The sequence below is a fragment of the Oncorhynchus gorbuscha genome, linkage group LG19 (assembly GCF_021184085.1).
Source record: "Oncorhynchus gorbuscha isolate QuinsamMale2020 ecotype Even-year linkage group LG19, OgorEven_v1.0, whole genome shotgun sequence".
NCBI classification, from domain to species: domain Eukaryota; kingdom Metazoa; phylum Chordata; class Actinopteri; order Salmoniformes; family Salmonidae; genus Oncorhynchus; species Oncorhynchus gorbuscha.
The window spans coordinates 18,326,373-18,348,260 of NC_060191.1; the positions used below are offsets into that span (position 1 = coordinate 18,326,373).

Here is a 21,888-nt window from a genome sequence, read left to right on the forward strand (position 1 = left end):
ATGACCCTTATATATGACGTTGTCCAGAACAAGAGCACGTCAAGTTCTGTTTACTTTGCCTGCTGCAAAGGTCTACTATAAATGCAACTCTGAAATTCACAGTTGTAGCTGCTACATATTGTTCGCTAAATTACAACTAATTGTCTTCCTTGAGATAAATACTTTACCTAAAACGAGTGTTCTGTATTTAATTAAAAGTACAACATAAAGCGGAACACATGAACTAGGGAGGAATACTTTTGTTGTGACACAAGGTAAGGGTGAAAGTTGAAGGGTATGTTATGAACATGGCATCTGGCATTAGTGCAAAGCATGGATTATTAACCACAAAATGTTCGGTGTTTCACTCACTCCAAAGAAATATATTGCCACACGCTATTTGTATTCAACGACCTACCGAAGTAAAATGTATACGAGCTTCAACAAACTCTACTGCAGAATCTCGGCATAACGAAAAATACTGTATCGATATTGTGAGGTAAGTAAGCCAGTTTGCTAGCTAGCTAAATATGGCTAAATGGTATGACTAGCAAGCATCCTTCTAAGCACAAATTGCATGGGCCCCTCTGACTGGCTACATTGTACAGCTAGTTGCATGGTTGGGTTCAATTCCTGTTCATTTAGAAAGTTAACCAAATGCATTTAAATTCCAATTGTTCCTCGTTGAAATGCATTGAAGAGAATTGGAATGTCAGTGCATATACTGAATTGAAATGGAATTGACCCCAACCCTGGCTAGTAATTTGTTTTTGTTACATGTGTTACTGCATCTAACGTTTTCATTGTGAAGAAGTTAGTCCACCATTAGCATTACACTTGACTTGTTTCAAATAATTCCACTGCCTTGTTTCCCCAGGTCTCGGGACTATGACGGTTTTGTGTCCTCCCTGCTTCTCCCTGAGGATGCCCGGCGCTCCTCACTGGCCCTGAGGGCCTTCAATGTCGAGCTGGCTCAGGCAGGTATTCCAGAAAGTTCAGCACTGAGTGCCTTCAGAAAGTGTTCATACCCCTTGACTTGTTCCACATTTTGTGTTACAACCTTAATTCAAAATGGATAATTATATATATTTTTTTCCTCACCCATCTGAACACAATACTGCATAATGACAAAGTGAAGACATTTTTGCAAATGTATTTAAATTTAAATACAGAAATATCTAATTTACATAAGTATTCACACCCCTGAGTCAATACTTTGTAGAAGCACCTTTGGCAGCAATTACAACTGTGAGTCTTTCTGGGTAAGTCTCTTAAGAGAGTTGAACACCTGGATTGTGCAACATTGGCCATTTTATTATTTTCAAAATTCTTCATGCTCCATTAAATTGGTTGTTGATTATTGCTAGACAAGTCTTGCCATATATTTTCAAGCAGTTTTAAGTCAAAACTGTAACTTGATACTCAGGAACATTTCACTGTCTTCTTGGTGAGCAACTCCAGTGTAGATTTGACCTTGTGTTTTAGGTTATTTTTCTGCTGAAAGGTGAATTTGTCTTCCACTGTCTGTTGGAAAGCAGACTGAACCAGTTTTTCCTCTAGGATTTTGCCTGTGCTTAGCTCTATGTTCATTTTTATTCCCCAAAACTCCCTAGTCTTTGCCAATGACAAGCAAACCCATAACATGACACAGCCATCACCATGCTTGAAAATAGGAAGAGTGGTACTCATTGATGTGTTGTGTTGGAAATCCCCAAACATAATGCTTTTTATTCAGGACACAAAGTTAATTTCTTTGCCACATTTTTGCAGTTTTACTTATTGAAAACAGGATGCATGTTTTGGAATATGTGTTCTGTACAGGCGTCCTTCTTTTCACTCTGTCAATTAGGTTAGTATTGTGGGATAACTACAATGTTGATCCATCCTCCATTTTCTCTTATCACAGCCATTAAACTCTAACTGTTTTAGTCACCATTGGCCTCATGATGAAATCCCTGAGCGGTTTCCTTCCTTTCCGGCAACTGAGTTAGGAATGATGCCTGTATATTTCTGTTGTTGTTGCCATCTACCAACAGGTGCCCTTTGCGAGGCATTGGAAGACCTCCCTGGTCTTTGTGGTTGAATCTTTGTTTGAAATTCACTACTCGACTAAGGGACCTTACAGATAATTGTATGTGTGGGGTACAGAGATGAAGTAGTCATTCAAAAATCATGTTAAACACTATTATTGCACACAGATTGAGTCCATGCAACTTATTATGTGACTTGATTATTACATCTTTAATCCTGAATTTATTTTGGCTTGCCATAACAAATGGGTTGAATGCTTATTGACTCAATACATTTCAGGTTTTTATTTTTTATTAATTTGTAAACATTTAGAAAAGCAGTTCCACTTTGACATCATGGGTTATTGTGTATAAGCCAGTGACATAAAAAAAATCTAAATTTAATCCATTTTAAATTCAAGCAGTAACACAAAATGTGTAAAGAGTTGAGGGGTGTAAATACTTTCTGAAGGCACTGTATGAATATGCACATATTGGAAATGATGATACTATAATCCTCGGGGTGGTCATATGTCCAATACATGTCCAGAGCTAAGTGTTGATGTTCAGGCATCCTGCTGTTGAAGATAATGCTGTTTATGTCTAGAATAATACATCAATTTATAGACCTAGATATGAACAAGGATAACAGTGAGGGAATGGTCTAGTAAATCAAGGCATTTTTCATGCAAATCTGTATGCCTAACAGTATAAACTTATTCAATGAATATGTCTTCTGAAAGGAATTGAGAAAAGACTTGCTTTTTTGTTTCTCTCCAAGGTGAAGGACTCTGTTTCCCAGAAGACCATAGGTCTGATGCGGATGCAGTTCTGGAAGACTACAGTGGAGGAAATCTACAGGGACGACCCCCCAGTGCAGCCTGTCAGTGCAGAACTATGGAGGGTCAGTCTGGAGTAGATATCTTCTGTTTTTATTTTCATGAATACATCTGCAGGCTAACGCAGTCTACAGTATAACGTTTGGACTTTGCATACCATTAAACATAGTACATATCAAATGCATTGGAAAAGCTGTTTTAAATATCTCCTTTTGCAGGCGGTGAAGAAACACTACCTGACAAAGAGGTGGATGCTTAGAATAATCTCTGAGAGAGTAAGCAAATGTTGCATTTTAGGTCATGGATTTGGGTGGGTTCAATTCTAGTTCTGTTTAATTTATTTGAAGTATGTCTCTACTGTTGCCAACAGGAGAAAGACATGGAAGACAGAGCTTATAGAAACCTCCAGGAGTTGGAGGCCTATTCAGAGAATACCCAGTCCTCACTACTGTACCTTCTTCTGGAGAGTTTAGGTGAGCAGGTGTATCTGTGTTTTGTGCTCGACTCCACTGACTGAAGAGTGTACAGCATGTGCATTGCTCTGTTCCCGAGGGGGGAAAAAACCATCTAATTTATATTCACAATTAACTTCCCAGTGTTCAAGTACCTCTTAGAAATGATGAGAATCCTGCTTGCAAATGCAGCACATTTGACTAAATTGAGAAAGATGAGAATTGCAGCCAGCGAATGGAACATTGCCGGGAACTTTGTAATTGTGTCTTGTCTAATAATACCTTGTCTGCCTGGCGTTGCAGAGCTCGTCGTGTATAATTGCACAACGGAAATGCCATCAGAATGAATCAATATAGCCACTGATCTCCTGTAGATTTTTGCTGAAAGGCTGGACAACAGAAACGACCCATTTCCACTCTACATTAAACACATTCTCAATAGATTCCATAGAGCCAAAGAAATGGATGACAATGACTCTGCTCCTTCCCTATTTGGAAGAACCTTGACAGGAACAGTCATATTATACTGTGTGTGTACAGTGCATTCGGAAAGTTCAGACCCCTTGACTTTTTCCACATTTTGTTACGTTACAGCCTTGTTTTAAAATTGATTAAATAAAACATTTTCCTCATCAATCTCCACACAATACCCCATAATGACAAAGTGAAAACAGGTTTTTAGAATTGTTTGCTAATTTGTTAAAAATAAAAACAGAAATACCTTATTTACATAAGTATTCAGACCCTTTGCTATGAGACTTGAAATTGACCTCAGGTGCATCCTGTTTCCAATGATCATCCTTGAGATATTTCTACAACTTGGTTGGAGTTCACCTGTGGTAAATTCAATTGATTGGACATGATTTGGAAAGGCACACACCTGTCTATAAAAAGGTCCCATCGTTGACAGGGCATGTCAGAGCAAAATCCAGGCCGTGAGGTTGAATTAATTCTCCGTAGAGCTCCGAGACAGGATTGTGTTGAGGCACAGATCTGGGGGAAGGGTACCAACGTATTTCTGCAGCATTGAAGGTCCCCAAGAACACAGTGGCCTCCATCATTCTTAAATGGAAGAAGTTTGGAACCACCAAGACTCTTCCTAGAGCTGTCCCGCCAGGCCAAACGGAGCAAATGGAAATGGAGGAGAAGGGCCTTCGTTAGGGAGGTGATCAAGAACCTTATGGTCACTCTGACAGAGCTCCTCTGTGGAAATGGGAGAACCTTCCAGAAGGACAACCCTCTCTGCAACACTCCACCAATCAGGCCTTCATGGTAGAGGGGCCAGATGGAAGCCACTCATCCAGTAAAAGGAACATGACAGCCCGCTTGGACTTTCCCAAAAGGCACCTCAAGTACTCTGACCATGAGAAACAAGATTCTCTTGTCTGATGAAACCAAGGTTGTATTCTTTGGCCTGAATGCCAAGAATCACACCTGGAGGAAACCAGGCACCATCCCTACAGTGAAGCATGGTGGTGGCAGCATCATGTTGTGTGGATGTTTTCAGCAGCAGGAACTGGGAGACTAGTTAGGATTGAGGGAAAGACGGACAGAGCAAAGTACAGAGACATCCTTTATGAAAACCTGCTCCAGTGTACTCAGGACCTCAGACTGTGGTGAAGTTCACCTTCCTACAGGACAACGACCCTAAGCACACAGCCGAGACAATGTAGGAGTGGCTTCGGGAGAAGTCTCCGAATGTCCTTGACTAGCCCAGCCAGAGCCCGGACTTGAACCCGATCAAACATCTCTGGAGAGACGCTCCCAATCCAACCTAACAGAGCTTGAGGATCTTCAGAGAAGAATGGGAGAAACTCCCCAAATACAGGTGTGCCAAGCTTGTAGTGTCATACCCAGGAAGATTCGAGGCTGTGATTGGTGCCAAAGGTGCTTCAACAAAGTACTGAGTAAAGGGTCTGAATACTTATGTACATTTATTTTTAATATATTTGCAAATATTTCTAAAAACCTGTTTTTGACTTGTTAGTATGGGGTATTGTGTGTAATTTGAGGGGGGGACATTTAATTTTATAATAAAGCTGTAACGTAACAAAATGTGAGAAATCAAGGGGTCTATAAACTTTCCTGAATGCACTGTATACAAAATAATGATTACTTGAACATGCAGATTGTTTTATGAGAGGAAGACTTAGAAGCTGGTCAAGCTGTATTCACTTGAGCGATTAATTAACTTGCATCATTTCTGCATTTCAAATACCTGCATTTCTGTGACTTGTTCGCATCTTCTTGTGGAATGTCATTATTTTTGCCCCCCTCTGCCAAGGAACCTGTCACACTTGTTCCAGTCTAATTGACTAGAAGAGATGTCTGACTCAAAGCCTCAACCTATTTCAAGTACAGGGCACTCCGCATGAAAGCATTTCCCAGTTATTGATATCAAATGTGTGCGCTTCATTGTTATAAATTATGTATACAAGAGAACAGTGTCTGCTTAAGGTTTTAGCATGGTCCTAGTCAATCAAAAACGGTAACTAGGTTTCTGAGGTAAACTAGAAGACAAATTCTTCTTGTACCTAGACAGCGCATGTTTAGTAATTTGTTTTAAGTGGTGCAATGATTTAACTTTTATTTATTTTTCTGTCTTCCCTGATTCCCTTTGTGTGTGTGTTTGTCCAGGTGTGAAAGATGTCCATGCTGATCATGCTGCCAGCCACATTGGTAAGGCCCAGGGGATCGTGACGTGCCTAAGAGCCACGCCCTACCACAGCAGCAGACGCAAAGTCTACCTACCTATGGACATCTGCATGCTGGTGAGTGATCATATCTGCAGCAGAGGTATCAAAATGATGACTTTCCTGCTGGTGACGTTTTGTACAGATGGATGCTACACTGCCATTCCAGACACACACACACACGGGCCTTTGTGACATTATATTCCTGCTAGACCGGTTTGGCATTATCAACACAGTGCGGGAGTGTGTCACTACTCCAAATGAAGTATGCCAGAGGCACAGTTCTAATGAAACCCCATAACAAATGCACTGGCTGTAGTTACAAGTCAAATTCTAGGCTTTGTCTGATCATCTGTCGACAAGGCCTCTGAGCCACAGCTGGAGTGACAGGGGACCGTGTGCAGCTGATTTATGATGTGACATCGGGAGATGTTTTTACCGCTACTAGTCCAGTGTGTGTGACAATAGTGACCTCTTCAGGTTTATTGAGACCTCCAGGTCATTTGCTGATCACTATTGTTTTGACACCTGGGGTGCTACTGTAACATAAAGGTCTAGTCCTGAGCTCAATTGAAGCTTGCTAAAGCCTGGTGGGTTTTCTCCACTTCCTGTGTCATTAAGGGACAGTGAGTGCTTTGCAATTTTCCAATTATTTTAATCCAGTCATAAGTTCATTGCTCTGGTCGTAAGCGGAAGGGACTGTTGGTGTCCAGGGGTTTAACTACTTCAGCCTCTGTTCGTGGTGATGTTACATTTATACAGGATTTGGCTGTGGACCCTCTGTATGTCCGTGTTTTGCTCCCATTGCTTGACAACAGCTTCTAGCCTAGCTAATAACTTGCAATTCCAAGCTTCATTTTATTCAAATAGTATTGATGTTACCTGACTTGATTGTTTAGTTTGTCAAGCTAATGTGTGTAGCAGCATGTCTACAGACACCGACCGCCTTGTGCTTTTGGGCAATACAAAATCTCATTGTCCTCATAGTATTGTTAAACTAAACTCAGCCAAAAAAGAAATGCCCTCTCACTGTCAACTGAGTTTATTTTCAGCAAACTTGTGTGTAAATATTTGTATGAACAGAACAAGATTCAACAACTGAGACAACTGAATAAGTTCCACAGACATGTGACTAACAGAAATTGAATAATGTGTCCCTGAACAAAGGGGGGTCAAAATCAAAAGTAAGTCAGTATCTGGTGTAGAGGTCGACCGATTATGATTTTTCGATACCGATTATTGGAGGACCCCCCCCCCCCAAAAAAAAGCAGATGTCGATTTAATTTTCATATATATATAAATAAAATATTATTATATTTGTAATAATGACAATTACAAGGTGACAAGATCTAAATCTGTCGTTCTGCCCCTGAACAAGGCAGTTAACACACCGTTCCTAGGCCGTCATTGAAAATATGAATGTGTTCTTAACCGACATGCCTAGTTAAATAAAGGTGTAAAAAAAAATCTTTAAATCTGCCAAATCGGTGTCCAAAAATACCGATGTCCGATTATGAAAACTTCAAATCGGCCCTAATAAAATCGGCCATTCCGATTAATCGGTCGACCTCTAATCTGGTGTGGCCACTAGCTGCATTAAGTACTCCAGTGCATCTCCTCCTCATGGACTGCACCAGATTTGCCAGTTCTTGCTGTGAGATGTTACCCCACTCTTCCACCAAGGCACCTGCAAGTTCCCAGACATTTCTGGGGGGAAAGGCCCTAGCCCTCACCCTCCGATTCAACAGGTCCCAGATGTGCTCAATGGGATTGAGATCCGGGCTCTTCGCTGGCAATGGCAGAACACTGACATTCCTGTCTTGCAGGAAATCACTCACAGAAAGAGCAGTATGGCTGGTGCCATTGTCATGCAGGAGGGTAATGTCAGGATGAGCCTGCAAGAAGAGTAGGAGGATGTCTTCCCTGTAATGCACAGCGTTGAGATTGCCTGCAATGACAACAAGTTCAGTCCGATGATGCTGTGACACACCGACCCAGATCATGGCGGACCCTCCACCTCCAAATCGATCCCGCTTCAGAGTACAGGAGGCATCGGTGTAATGCTCATTCCTTCGACGAAAAACACGACTCCGAACATCACCCCTGGTGAGACAAAACCGCGACTTGTCAGTGAAGAGCACTTTTTTTGCCTGGCCTCTCTAGTCCAGTGACTGGGTTTGTGCCCATAGACGATTTTGTTGCCGGTGACGTCTGTTGAGGACCTGTTTTACAACAGGCCTACAAGCCCTCAGTCCAGCCTCTCTCAGCCTATTGCGCACAGTCTGAGCACTGATGGAGGGATTGTGCGTTCCTGGTGTAACTCATGCAGTTGTTGTTGCCATCCTGTACCTGTCCCGCAGGTGTGATGTTTGAATGTACTGATGCTGTGCAGGTGTTACACGTGGTCTGCCACTGCGATCAGCTGTCCGTCCTGTCTCCCTGTAGTGCTGTCTTAGGCGTCTCACAATGCGGACATTGCAATTTATTGCCCTGGCCACATCTGCAGTCCTCAAGCCTTCTTGCAGCATGCCTAAGGCACTTTCACGCAGATGAGCAGGGACCCTGGGCATCTTTCTTTGTTGTTTTTCAGAGTCAGTAGAAAGGCCTCTTTAGTGTAACTGTGACCTTAATTGCCTACCGTCTGTAAGCTCTTAGTGTCTTAACGACCGTTCCACGGGTGCTTGTTCATTAATTTTTTATGGTTCATTAAACAAGCATGGGAAATAGTGTTTAAAGCCTTTACAATGAAGATCTGTGAAGTTTTTTGGATTTTTATGAATTATCTTTGAAAGACAGGATCCTGAAGAGGACTTTTTATTTTATTTTTTGCTGAGTTTATATCAAACTAAACTCCTTATTTGTGGAATAAGATTACGATTAACCGTTTTATATATATTTTTTGCTGTCAAACTATCCGACTTGTACTCTATCTATCATGGGGTTGACGGCCACAGTGCTGTAAACACCTCAGGGCAGCCTGAGGCCATAACAAATTTTAAAGGAGAGAGAACAGGTCTGACAATCGCTATACATACTGTGAATAATGAAGATAATTATCGAGAGCTTCACTTTGTTCGCCCCATTAGAGGCCATATGCTATCAGCATGAACAATTGGTTGGCTTGGCTAGAATAGTGGTTTGAACAAATCTCTCCTGTGTGTGTGTGTGTGTGTGTGTGTGTGTGTGTCACCACCACCAGCACAGAGCCTCCCAGGAGGACTTCATCCGAGGAAGCCGGGAACAGAATGTGAGAGATGTGGTATATGACATTGCCAGCCAAGCCCACGTACACCTACAACACGTACGTAACCTCATGACATAAGGACAGTGTTCCTAATAATAATAATAATAATATATGCCATTTAGCAGACGCTTTTATCCAAAGCGACTTACAGTCATGTGTGCATACATTCTATTCCTCCAATGTTATTTGGTGGGCTGTTCTTGCCGAACAGATTTACTGCTTGATTTGATTCAATTACATTTCTACATTTGGAGAGCTCTGATAGTGTATTCTCATGTGGGTTCAGTCGTTTTCTCGAATGGCTACTACAATGCCTTTTTTACCTGTACAACACATACATAATCATAATGTTGATGAATACTTGTAACTTTGTTTTATTGTGAGCTTCAAGTTAATTAAGGCTTGTTTGTACACAAAAGGAATTTAAAAGAGAAGCTGAAGTAGTCTGAAATTTAGTAGCTACTGGTGTTTTATATGCACGTCCATCTCTGTTAAACGGATTATAGCTTTATTAGCCTGTTAGTCATTTTACTCAGTTTGAACCTTTTTGTCTCCACAGGCCAGATCCTTCAGCAAGAACATACCAGCTTCCGCTTTCCCTGCCTTCCTCCAGACAGTGGGTTGTTGTTATTATTATAAGAACGATTGGGTTATGTTGTGGTCACTGTGACTGACGTAACGTCATGAAAAGGGTCATATTTACTAAAACGTTGACCAAAGACAAGACTGAACTACGGGGCTTCTTTAGTCCTGGCACCAGGGAAGAGACCAGGTCTGCGTGTTAGTTTCTCTTAAGTTCTCTTGTCATTTGTTTTTTAATGAATCCTCCAGTCATGTTCATCTGAACTTAGGTAAGGAGGAGCAGCCATCTTGAATGATCCTTTCTCTTCCTCAGCCATCTCCCAATATCCTCACATGGCTGTACGTCTAGCCTAATCTCCCTCTCATCACAGCACGCTCCCCATCAGGCCAGACACACCTTTTACTGCTCCAATTTAAATCGCACCTGACAGACCACCAAGGGACTGCATTATGGGCTCTTACCACTGGCACTCTCAAAAGCAGTCTGATTCCCACAGAGAAGGGGCATGAAAGAGCGCAAGAAAGGAAGGGCAGAACATATTAACCAGAGGCTTGAGAATGAGGCCCAGGTGAAGAATTAGAGATAGACAAATGCCCCGCGTCATGTGTTATGTTTTGAAGGGTGGATGTCACAACATTTGAGTGCTCTAACCAGCAATGGTATGATGGTAATTAGAGAAAGAGAGAGCATTAATCCACTCAATTCTGTGGTCCTCTTTTATCCTCTCCATCCAGGACAATTTCCACAAATATGATGCTCTATTGCTACTGGTGCTATAACTATGTTAATCTGTTCTGACACCCTAAAGGCTCTTTCCTCTCAGATGCTGAATCATATCATATGTTTTAGGCCGGGCTGGCTTTGTGTATCTAGGGTAAAGAGGAAGCACATTCCTGAGCCCTGAGATGACGCTCACGCTAGCTTCCACATGTAGAGAATAAGGACTGACAGACACATGCTGTGGATGCTGTTTCCCTCTCTCTGGCTGCTGTTCTAGGTGGTGCTGGAAGACTACCTTCAAAGGGTGCGGCGGGTAGACTTTGATGTGTTCCATCCCAGCCTACAGAAAAGAAACCCACTGATCCCCATCCAGCTCTATTTCCGCTCCTGGAAGAAGACCTATTGACCTACATGGTGGGACCTTATCTTTAGCCCTATTGTCATTTATACCAGATTTTAACATCCGATTTCCCAAAGTCCCGCTCTCGTATGTTGGTTTCTAAGTAGACCTATCTACAACAGTGGATTTCAAGAGACTCTTCCATCTATGACATCAGCACTCCCCAGAAAAGGATTCTGATTTAAAACATGCCTCTGCCATCTAAACCAGTTCACCTGTGTTATTCCCTGTTGTAGACTAGACAGCTGAGGACCACAGACGGAGATTATTGCAAAGCAATAACTACAGTACTGGAGACTGAACTGCTGCCCTGATATATGTAATATTTTCAGTAATAAGTCGTGTAGCCATGTTGATGGTCTAAGTGTTTTCTCTTTTTAAAGCTCTTAAATAAAGATGTCACAACCATAATAACAGTTATGTATATCATTGTGAATTATGATGACATTTAAGAAAATATAGAGCTTTTATTTGACTTAAGTGTGAATATCACTGTCCATATTTGCGGCACAAGCTCTATACATTCACAACATAGCTTTTACCAGCACAAAATGATATGGTACTGTTGCTCCTGATAACCATTTACAGCCAAAGTAGGATGCAAGTGTATAATTATCATAGTGCTTAGTTTACCAGAAAATGTCCACCTCCAGTTGATTGTTTTGATCTGGACCAGATGCCAGGTTGTGGAGTTAAACAGTTCAAAATGGCCCTTTTCTTTTCATGTACTTATTTGGTTTTGTTCTTCAAAACCAGGAAATGCTAAGGCTTCACCTTAAAGATTGTCACAGAGAGGGCTGGGTCATTCACCCAGGTTAGTTTGATTATTTTATTTATCATAGTATGTATTTTCCTCCGTTATGAATCCTTACAGTCAGTGTGTTCCAGACCCTGATGATGCCCTCTTCAGACTAGGCTACCCTAGCTCTTCTGCCCTTAACAGAAGGGAAAGTCCTCCCATCCCACTTTTTCTGCCTGTTCTCAATGTTGCAAAGAGCTGAGCCTTCCAACGATTCATTGGGTTTTTTGTTCCCAAGCAACCCTCTGTGCTACTTCTGTCCGCTTAAGGCTGGTTCTTATACAGTGCCTTGCGAAAGTATTCGGCCCCCTTGAACTTTGCGACCTTTTGCCACATTTCATGCTTCAAACATAAAGATATAAAACTGTATTTTGTGAAGAATCAACAACAATTGGGACACAATCATGAAGTGGAATGACATTTATTGGATATTTCAAACTTTTTTAACAAATCAAAAACTGAAAAATTGGGCGTGCAAAATTATTCCGCCCCTTTACTTTCAGTGCAGCAAACTCTCCAGAAGTTCAGTGAGGATCTCTGAATGATCCAATGTTGACCTAAATGACTAATGATGATAAATACAATCCACCTGTGTGTAATCAAGTCTCTGTATAAATGCACCTGCACTGTGATAGTCTCAGAGGTCCGTTAAAAGCGCAGAGAGCATCATGAAGAACAAGGAACACACCAGGCAGGTCTGAGATACTGTTGTGAAGAAGTTTAAAGCCGGATTTGGATACAAAAAGATTTCCCAAGCTTTAAACATCCCAAGGAGCACTGTGCAAGCGATAATATTGAAATGGAAGGAGTATCAGACCACTGCAAATCTACAAAGACCTGGCCGTCCCTCTAAACTTTCAACTCATACAAGGAGAAGACTGATCAGAGATGCAGCCAAGGGGCCCATGATCACTCTGGATGAACTGCAGAGATCTACAGCTGAGGTGGGACACTCTGTCCATAGGACAACAATCAGTCGTATATTGCACAAATCTGGCCTTTATGGAAGAGTGGCAAGAAGAAAGCCATTTCTTAAAGATATCCATAAAAAGTGTTGTTTAAAGTTTGCCACAAGCCACCTGGGAGACACACCAAACATGTGGAAGAAGGTGCTCTGGTCAGATGAAACCAAAATTGAACTTTTTGGCAACAATGCAAAACGTTATGTTTGGCGTAAAAGCAACACAGCTCATCACCCTGAACACACCATCCCCACTGTCAAACATGGTGGTGGCAGCATCATGGTTTGGGCATGCTTTTCTTCAGCAGGGACAGGGAAGATGGTTAAAATTGATGGGAAGATGGATGGAGCCAAATACAGGACAATTCTGGAAGAACCTGATGGAGTCTGCAAAAGACCTGAGGCTGGGACGGAGATTTGTCTTCCAACAAGACAATGATCCAAAACATAAAGCAAAATCTACAATGGAATGGTTCAAAAATAAACCTATCCAGGTGTTAGAATGGCCAAGTCAAAGTCCAGACCTGAATCCAATCGAGAATCTGTGGAAAGAACTGAAAACTGCTGTTCACAAATGCTCTCCATCCAACCTCACTGAGCTCGAGCTGTTTTGCAAGGAGGAATGGGAAAAAATTCAGTCTCTCGATGTGCAAAACTGATAGACATACCCCAAGCCACTTACAGCTGTAATCGCAGCAAAAGGTGGCACTACAAAGTATTAACTTAAGGGGGCTGAATAATTTTGCACGCCCAATATTTCAGTTTTTGATTTGTTAAAGTTTGAAATATCCAATAAATGTCATTCCACTTCATGATTGTGTCCCACTTGTTGTTGATTCTTCACAAAAAAATACAGTTTTATATCTTTGTTTGAAGCCTGAAATGTGGCAAAAGGTCGCAAAGTTCAAGGGGGGCGAATACTTTCGCAAGGCACTGTACATGCAAATACCTGTGGCCATTCGTTAGATTGCCATGGTAGGATGAAACGTCAATCTTGATGCAGTCAATGGACTACTGATAAAATGAAGTTGGTATCATTCACTTGAAGCAACCCAGTGAAGTCCTGGACAAGTGCCATGTTTTGAGAAGTGCCTTGTACTTCTAACGGGAGAGACAGTGAAAGGGCAAACGCGACTAGAAGAGAGACATCAGGATTAAAGGATATTTGATAGGTTGGTTTAAACCTTCACCAAAGATAAGCGAGCATCGTCACAATTTATGTATGTTTTTTGTCGCCAAGCCTGTGATGGCCAAAATACAAACATGCACACAGGCAGGACTCATATCAAAAACCTTTTCTTTTGAACCAAGATACCAGTGTGTGATGGCCAGTCAGTTCTCTATAATACTGTCTCTTTCGGAGAGAGAACACTTTGGTCTCATCCAATTGAAGATTCTCCCCACTGGGCACAGACGTCTGTTCCACATGGGTTCAGCGTCATTTCGTTGAAATTATTTGGAAATGTTTATTCAACCAGTGTGTGTGAGTGCCCAGTGGGTCAGAATTAAACCAACTTGATTGTCGCCTCGCTGTTTGACTTCCTGCATTGTGCCGATGTGTCCTGTTAAACAGCTTGTTTAATAATGTAGGAATGATGACTTTGTTGTAAAGGAAGTGACTTGCAGTCTGAAGGGTGGCCTATAATATGCTTAGGAAAGATGTTTCTTCCAGTAGATGCCACTTTTCTTGTCTAACTAAGTATTGCTAGAATGTCAGTGTCATGGTTCAAGGCTAACTGAACTGTGTGAACCTAGAACGATTGGTGTAGTGGCACTGCTGCTGGTACAAAGCATCTGGTCCTGTAATACTTCAGAGGAGAGAACCAAGAGTTCAAGAGAGTTACCAAGTCCCCAACTAGAATGCTAATGATCAAGCGTCATTAATTGGTCGCATTATGGTCTGTTGCTATGGAAACCTGCTCATCTTTCCAAGACTGATAGAATAACAATTAACATCGTTGACACAATTTAAGTCAAATAGGCACACTAATCCAAGAGATGTTGACCTGTGGTCTAGAGGTACAATTTAAATGCATCAACATGATGCCAATTTTACCTTTTATATAACCATTTATTGTCTAGATGCAGATTTGTATTTGACGGGATTGTCAAACTAAATTAATTGCTGTGATGCATAACATATTTCGATTCAATTAAAATTGTGTGCTGAACCCTACGGGACTTGACAAGGTTCCCTGTCTAGTCAAAAGCCTAATTCCATATTGCAGGAAATATAGGTCCATCCAAGCTCTCGATCCATTCCGTAATGAACGAAAATATAAATGCAACATGCAACAATTAAAATTGTTTTACTGAGTTACAGTTCATATAAATTCATTAGGCCCTAATCTATGGATTTTAGATGACTGGGAATACAGATATGCATCGGTTGGTCACAGATACTTTTTTACGGTATCTGTTGTGACTACCATTTGCCATTTCTCTTGAGATGTCTGTATCCTACTGACTGGTGTTTATTTAAGACACTTAATATGCTTCTCTGCATCTCTGATCAAATCTGGGTAAAAGATTGAAGGAAATGTGAGTCTTGTCCAGTACATTTAGAAATTGCTTGCTTTTCTAAAGTCTACCAACCTTGCCAGCAGGCATGCCAGCCAAGATACAGGTAACTGCCAAAATAATGGAAACACTTGAGTAAATGAGAGTTACAATATATATTGAAAGCAGGTGCTTCCACATGTGTGGTTCCTGAGTTAATTAAGCAATTAACATCCCATCATGCTTAGGGTCATGCATAAAAATGTTGGGCAGGCCATTATTTTTGCTATTATTTTGGCTACCATGGCTCTGTGCCCATAGGATGACAATGCCTCAATCCACAGGGCACAAATGGTCACTGAATGGTTTGATGAGCATGAAAACAATGTAAACCATATGCCATTGTGGTCTCAGTCACCAGATCTCAACCCAATTAAACACTTAAGGGAGATTCTGTAGCAGCGCCTGAGACAGCGTTTTCCACCACCATCAACAAAACACCAAATGATGGAATTTCTCGTGGAAGAATGGCGTCGCATCCCTCCAATAAAGTTCCAGACAGTTCTAGAATCTATGCCAAAGTGCACTGAAGCTGTTCTGGTGGCCCAACACCCTATTCAAATACTTTGTTAGTGTTTCCTTTATTTTGTCAGTTATCTGTAGTTGGACAAGCTAGCTACTGTAACTTGATTGATAGCCTGAAATGGCTTCTTGGTAGCTAGTTATGAGGTTGGCAGATGGCTTTAGCTAGCCCAAAATGGAAACCGAACTTCATAAAATGCTAGGTAGCTAGTAGTATTACAGAAAAACACTTACATTGTTTTTTTATTGAAACAGGACACATCTGAGGTACCCCTGTGCCCCTTATGGGCATGACACCTCTGTATATGAACATTATACCCAGTCACACCCAGAAACATAGACAGTTATCTAATTCTGTGGGATCTATTGTGACTGCTGAAACCAACGTTGAGAAAGTGTCTGATAGGAAACATTATCATATAAAGTGTGAAGAACAAGGGTTTAGGAGTAAACTAGTAAACAACTCCTGCTCTTCTTCAAAGGAAGTGGTGGGTGAGTAGGGAGGCTCCTGATGCTTACCAACTTGAAAAGATGCACAATGGCTTCTGCCCTGGGTGTGTGCGCGTGGGGGCAGACTGGTTAGCTAATTGGAATTTTCATGACGGATCCAGAGTCATGCTAGATACGTTCATGCCAACTTCAGATTGAAGACCTTTTTACTGCCACATTCCCTCAGCGGGGTTGCATAATGAGACAAGAGAGGGGAAATCATCAGAGAAGAGTATGATGGGAATAGATAATGGAATGAACTGAGTTTATATTTTCTCTCGTCAAGTCCACTATCCACATTTTAGCCTTTGAAATTGCTGGCAGGTAGAGATAATGAACATATCACTCATACCAGTCACAGGAGTTCTGTTGCTTCAAGCAGGTCCAAATAAACTGCATACTCAGGCCCTGGACATGTTTACATGAACGCAGTTTAAAACATCTGGTCTCCTTCTGTAAATAGTATTTTGATGAATACATGAATCCTATGTTATGTAGCATAAGAATTATATTTCTGACTTATCCTGCTGGACACACTGTTCCGGGTTTCGATTCAATAAGCCCTTCGGTTTTTATGGAGATTACAAAATGTATCTCTGGGAAGTACTTAATACTCCCTGGTTCCCCCACAATAGATGTTTACTGAGGAGCTGTAAAGAACTAACTCTTAATCCACCTGAAAAGCCCTCCCACATGCACAGAAAAAAAACACTACAATCCTTTTAGCCATAGATTTGATGTACTTCTTAAAGCAACTTCTCTTCTTCTATTATTTTCCATGGCAACCTACTGTAGATGTTATTACTGTGATGTTACATAAGAATCTCAGAGGTTGTATGGGTTTATTCAGAGAACTTGGGAATGTCATGAAGTTCTACTGTTACGTGGTTTACTGGTTGGAAACACTTGGTTAACGTTATGGACTTGATGTAGCCTACAAGATAGAAATGACAATCACAACAACCGTCTGCTGAATATACTGTAAGTAACGCTGGAGGAGACCACACGCTAAATCAAACACGTCAAAAAGGGGGCAACCGAATCAATATCATTAATATTTCATAACAACTTGCTGAGAAAGACAGCAACATCAACTTACACCCCTTAGTCATGGCATCTTGCTTCTCAGATGTTCATATCGAGGCAATTACGTTAGTAAATAGAGAGAAACAGGGGAACATATAGTACATTGTTTTTTTAGAAGCACTGGACACATACACCCAAGTCCCTTGAAATGCTAACAGTGTTTTGTCATTTAGGAGTGTCGAATGAAGACAGGGAAATACCCTATGACTGGATGTGCTCCTTTCATTTGCTCTGAGGTTATGAGAGTAATGAAAATGGATCTGCGTTCTTATTGTTTGTTTTTGTCACCCAGTAAGCCTACTTTTCACATAATTGTTGTCCAAGTGAACTTCACCCCACAGTGACACTGTATGTGATAGGCTGTGAAAGTGCTTGACAGGAAGCTCAATTTATCTTTTTGAACTGTTACCCTTTTTAGCTCGTGTGAATAATGTAGAAGCCTGCTATGGCCTGCTATAATCACTTTATGGCCTGCTATAATCACTTTATGGCCTGCTATAATCACTTTATGGCCTGCTATAATCACTTGAGGCTACTTCTTGATAACCAGTTTGTTCTTATTTTTCCAGTATCAACATGAAGCTCACCGTGGTTAGGTTAGTTAGCTAGGCTAGTTATAGTCATGGATAATGAAGGAAGAGTGGGAAAACAAAATAATGACATGAGAGAGGGAAGACAAATGCCTTTGGACTCTCTTAGATTAAGGTCAATCTTATTCACTCAGCTGAAGAAAGGACAATTCTTCCCATCATTTGTTTTGCACTTTACATTTTAAAAGCTTTTATTGAAGTCAAGTAAACAACAAAAGCAATAATGCCAGAAGTCTGAGGTATGTCAGCGCCATGTTGCCTGTTAGCTACTGAGGGACCCATAATCATAGGTTATTTCCATAGAACTATTGTGTCTTTCTAAAGAGGATTGTAGGTAACTTCAATGTGTGTGTATGTGTGTGAGAAAGAGAGCATGTGTGCATGTATTGCAGTACAGTCACTCTCTCTCTCTCCCTCTCTCTGTGGTGATGTACAAATGTCAACCTCACCATGTGTATGTACATGTATTGCAGTCTCTCTCCCTCTCTCTTTGTCAACTTCACCATTGGTCCAGATGCCTTAGTAACATTGTAATTCTGAGAAGAGGATATACAGTATACTGAAAAAATATATGTATGCAACGATTTCAATGATTTCAATGATTTTACCTAGTTGAAGTTCAAATAAGGAAATCTGTCAAATTGAAATAAATATATTTGGCCCTAATCTATAGATTTCATATGACTGGGCAGGGGCGCAGCCATGGCTTGGCCTGGGAGGGCATAGGCCCACCCACTGAGGAGCCAAGCCCAGCCAATCAGAATGAGTTTTTCGCCACAAAAGGACTTTATTACAGACAGAAATACTCCTCAGTTTCATCAGCTGTCCGGATGGCTGGTCTCAGACAATCCCGCAGGTGAAGAAGCCAGATGTGGAGGTTCTGAGCTGGCGTGGTTATACGTGATCAGCGGATGTGAGGACGACTGGACGTACTGCCAAATTCTCTAAAATAACGTTGTAACCAAAAATATAAATGCAACATGTAAAGTTGTAAAGTGTTGTTCCCATGTTTCATGAGGTGAAATAAAAGATCCTAAACATAGAGAAATTAACATTAAATTATCTAGCAACGGCTCTGGTGGACATTACTGCAGTCAGCATGCCAATAGCACGCTCCCTCAATACATGAGACTCTGCGCATTTTAGAGTGGCATTTTATTGTGACTTTCTTCCTTACTCCAGGTGTAGTACAAACAATTAATAAATAACCTGTCTTTGTTTACAATGGGTCTAAAGAGAGGGGAAGCTGACAAACTCCAAATAACCTAAACTTTCCTTACAATAGCTATTATTCACATTTGCAGTTGTTTTTCTTTTAAATTAGCTAACAGTGGTGATGATGTTTTCAAGATGATGATCCTTAGTTTTTGCCACAAATGGGAAGACGGACAACAAAATCTCTGCTATCGCCACCTTGTCTATTTTGCTATTCGGGGGTCTAGAAACATATATAGGGAGGAAAGTACGGCCCGCGGGCCTTATCTAGCCCGCCGGCCACTTCAATCCGGTCCACGAGATATTAAAATATATATATATAATTTTCTTTTGAACCTTTTTTTACAGTCTTGTCCCATTGCTGCAACTCTATGGTTGAGAGCCATGCGTGCTCCGAAACACGACCATGCCAATCCGCACTGCTTCTTGACACAATGCCTGCTTAACCCGAAAGCCAGCCGCAGCAATGTGTTGGAGGAAACACCGTACACCTGGTGACCATGTCAGTGTGCATGCCAGCCACAGGAGTCGCAAGAGCGGCATGGGACAAGGAAATCTTAACCTTCCAAACCCTCTCCTAGCCTGGATGACGCTAGGCCAACCGTGTGCAGCAAATCCATTTGCGGGCATCCCGAGAGTAGTGCAGCGGTCTAAGGCAGCACTACAGACCCGGGTGCGATCCCAGGCTGTGCCACAGCTGGCTGTGACTGGGAGGCCAGCTGTGGCACAGCCTGGGATCGCACCCGGGTCTGTAGTGATGCCTTAGACCGCTGCACTACACGGGATGCCCGCAAATTGATTTTAACAAACAATGGATCCCCCAAAAAATGCATCCCTCCGTTGATTTTCAAAATCCGTTTCCCCATGCACCCCTGTGCTAGAGCGTCGTGTTATAAAAGGCGCGCGTTTCTCCCCAAAAACAGTTTCCACCCAAGCGCACGCTCCTAGATCTATGAAGTGGAATGAGGAGAGATCTTTAAACGCACAGCTGGCGCACTAGTGGGGGGGGGCGACGAGCATTTTAAATTGCGCGATAGCCCTCATGTGAATGGTCAGCCGCCGCGACAAAGAGTGGCAAGCGCAAGCCTGGATATCAGAGAAGAAACTCATGACTGCAGCTCCGCCGAGCCATAATCCTCAAAACGAAATTAAAGACAGGTTTACAAAAATCCCAAATCTGCTCAAGATTACCACTGACAACGTTTGAATATTTTCTCCCTGAGCGTGCGTGCGCGTGTGGTGTGTGCGTAATCAGAGTGACAATGATGACACTTCGGCTTGCTTATAGGTCACCTACAACAGGACAGACGCATTACACATCTTCACCATCATCGTATTCATTCATTTTAGGCTACCATTTTAATATCCAACTACTATAATGGCTGCACAAAACAAATTCATATGCTGCCATGTTCTTGCTAATGGTGAGATTGACCCTCTGCTCCCTCACACGCCGCTCTACCCCAAGGTAGCCTGTCAGAATGAGGTGAGGTGTAGCTCCCGCTTGTGATTATGGTGTTAATAGAAAGTGCAACTTCCACCCATCTGAACAGGCTCCCTAAATTGTATTTGTAACAAAAAATGCATTTATTTTTAATAGTCACAGAACACATTGTGGCAATAATACCACATATTTGAACAAGTGTAGTACACACAGTTTACACGCGTCAAGTATAGCTGACAAAACAATCATTTCACAAAATGGCTAAGTGTGCGCTGAACATGACATAACCTAAGACACAGCTGCTATACCATCATATTGGAAACGTGTTATGCTTTTATGATGTCATTTGATTTTTTTATTGTTGGACATAAAAGACTGTAAAAACACCAGCAAGCAGCTCCAAGTGATTTTCATTTTTGGAATCTGTTCCAAAGTATTCAAAAACAAATCTGAGAGATATACACTGAGTAGGAAAAACATTAAGAACACCTCATTCCATGACATAGACAGACCAGGTAAATATAGGTGAAAGCTATGATAGCTTATTGATGTCACTGTAGTAAATCCACTTCAAATCAGTGTATATGAAGGGGAAGGGACTAGTTAAATAAGGATTTTTAAGCCTTGAGACAATTGAGACATGGATTGTCAAGTCGCTCTGGATAAGAGCGTCTGCTAAATGACTTAAATGTAAATGTCTATGTGTGTCATTCAGAGGGTGAAAGGACAAGACAACAAATGTAAGTGCCTTTGAACGGGTTATGGTAGTAGTTGCCAGGCGTACCGGTTTATTTTATTATGTTCAATTAACCATATGTTCAAGAAAAAAAATCTGCCTGCGGCTGAACCTAGTTGATGATCACTGCCCGAACATGTGTGTGCGTAAAGCATCGATCACAGAGATACCATAACCTAGCATTTCTCTGTAGGCTGCTTTTCTTTCGTTATGATAAAAGGTACCAAACACAATGTAATAAGTCCGTCATTTCGACATGTACAAATATGTCAAAATAAAATTAAGACAAAATGTCCACAGTTTTTGAGGTCTTGGTGACATTGATTTGGGAAGGAATCAAAAGCTTGTGCGCGCGCAGCCTAAACTTCTGGTCTCTCACGCTGTATATTATAACATTCCAACAGCTATTCGTAGTCAGTATCCAAAAAGCAAAAAGCGAAAAGTTGCACCATTCGTTTCCAAGAACATTTCCCACGACAAAGACAGCAATGGGGGTGAAGGATGCCGTAAAAGCCAGCGTTAATGTCCCTATTGTTTTGGCAGCCTTGATATCTGAGAAAGTGGGTCT

At 41.5% G+C, this 21,888-nt stretch overlaps 1 protein-coding gene across 5 annotated transcripts; it reads left to right on the forward strand.

Moving 5' to 3' along the window:
* Window positions 1-60: 60 nt before the first annotated feature.
* Window positions 61-11,330, forward strand: LOC124005350 (NADH dehydrogenase (ubiquinone) complex I, assembly factor 6-like). Of its 5 annotated transcripts, none has more exons than XM_046314514.1 (10): window positions 61-254; window positions 359-478; window positions 857-960; window positions 2,770-2,892; window positions 3,046-3,102; window positions 3,198-3,300; window positions 5,917-6,050; window positions 9,172-9,273; window positions 9,776-9,832; window positions 10,797-11,330. In XM_046314514.1, exons 3-10 carry the CDS (start codon window positions 940-942, stop codon window positions 10,923-10,925), a joined length of 726 nt encoding a protein of 241 aa, XP_046170470.1. In that variant the 5' UTR covers window positions 61-254; window positions 359-478; window positions 857-939; the 3' UTR covers window positions 10,926-11,330. The 5 variants fall into 5 exon arrangements, with proteins under 5 accessions (XP_046170470.1, XP_046170471.1, XP_046170467.1 ...); XM_046314515.1 differs by having other exon boundaries at window positions 236-254; window positions 857-956; XM_046314511.1 differs by lacking the exon at window positions 61-254 and having other exon boundaries at window positions 261-478; window positions 857-956; window positions 10,797-10,933; window positions 11,156-11,330.
* The last annotated feature ends 10,558 nt before the right edge of the window (window positions 11,331-21,888 follow it).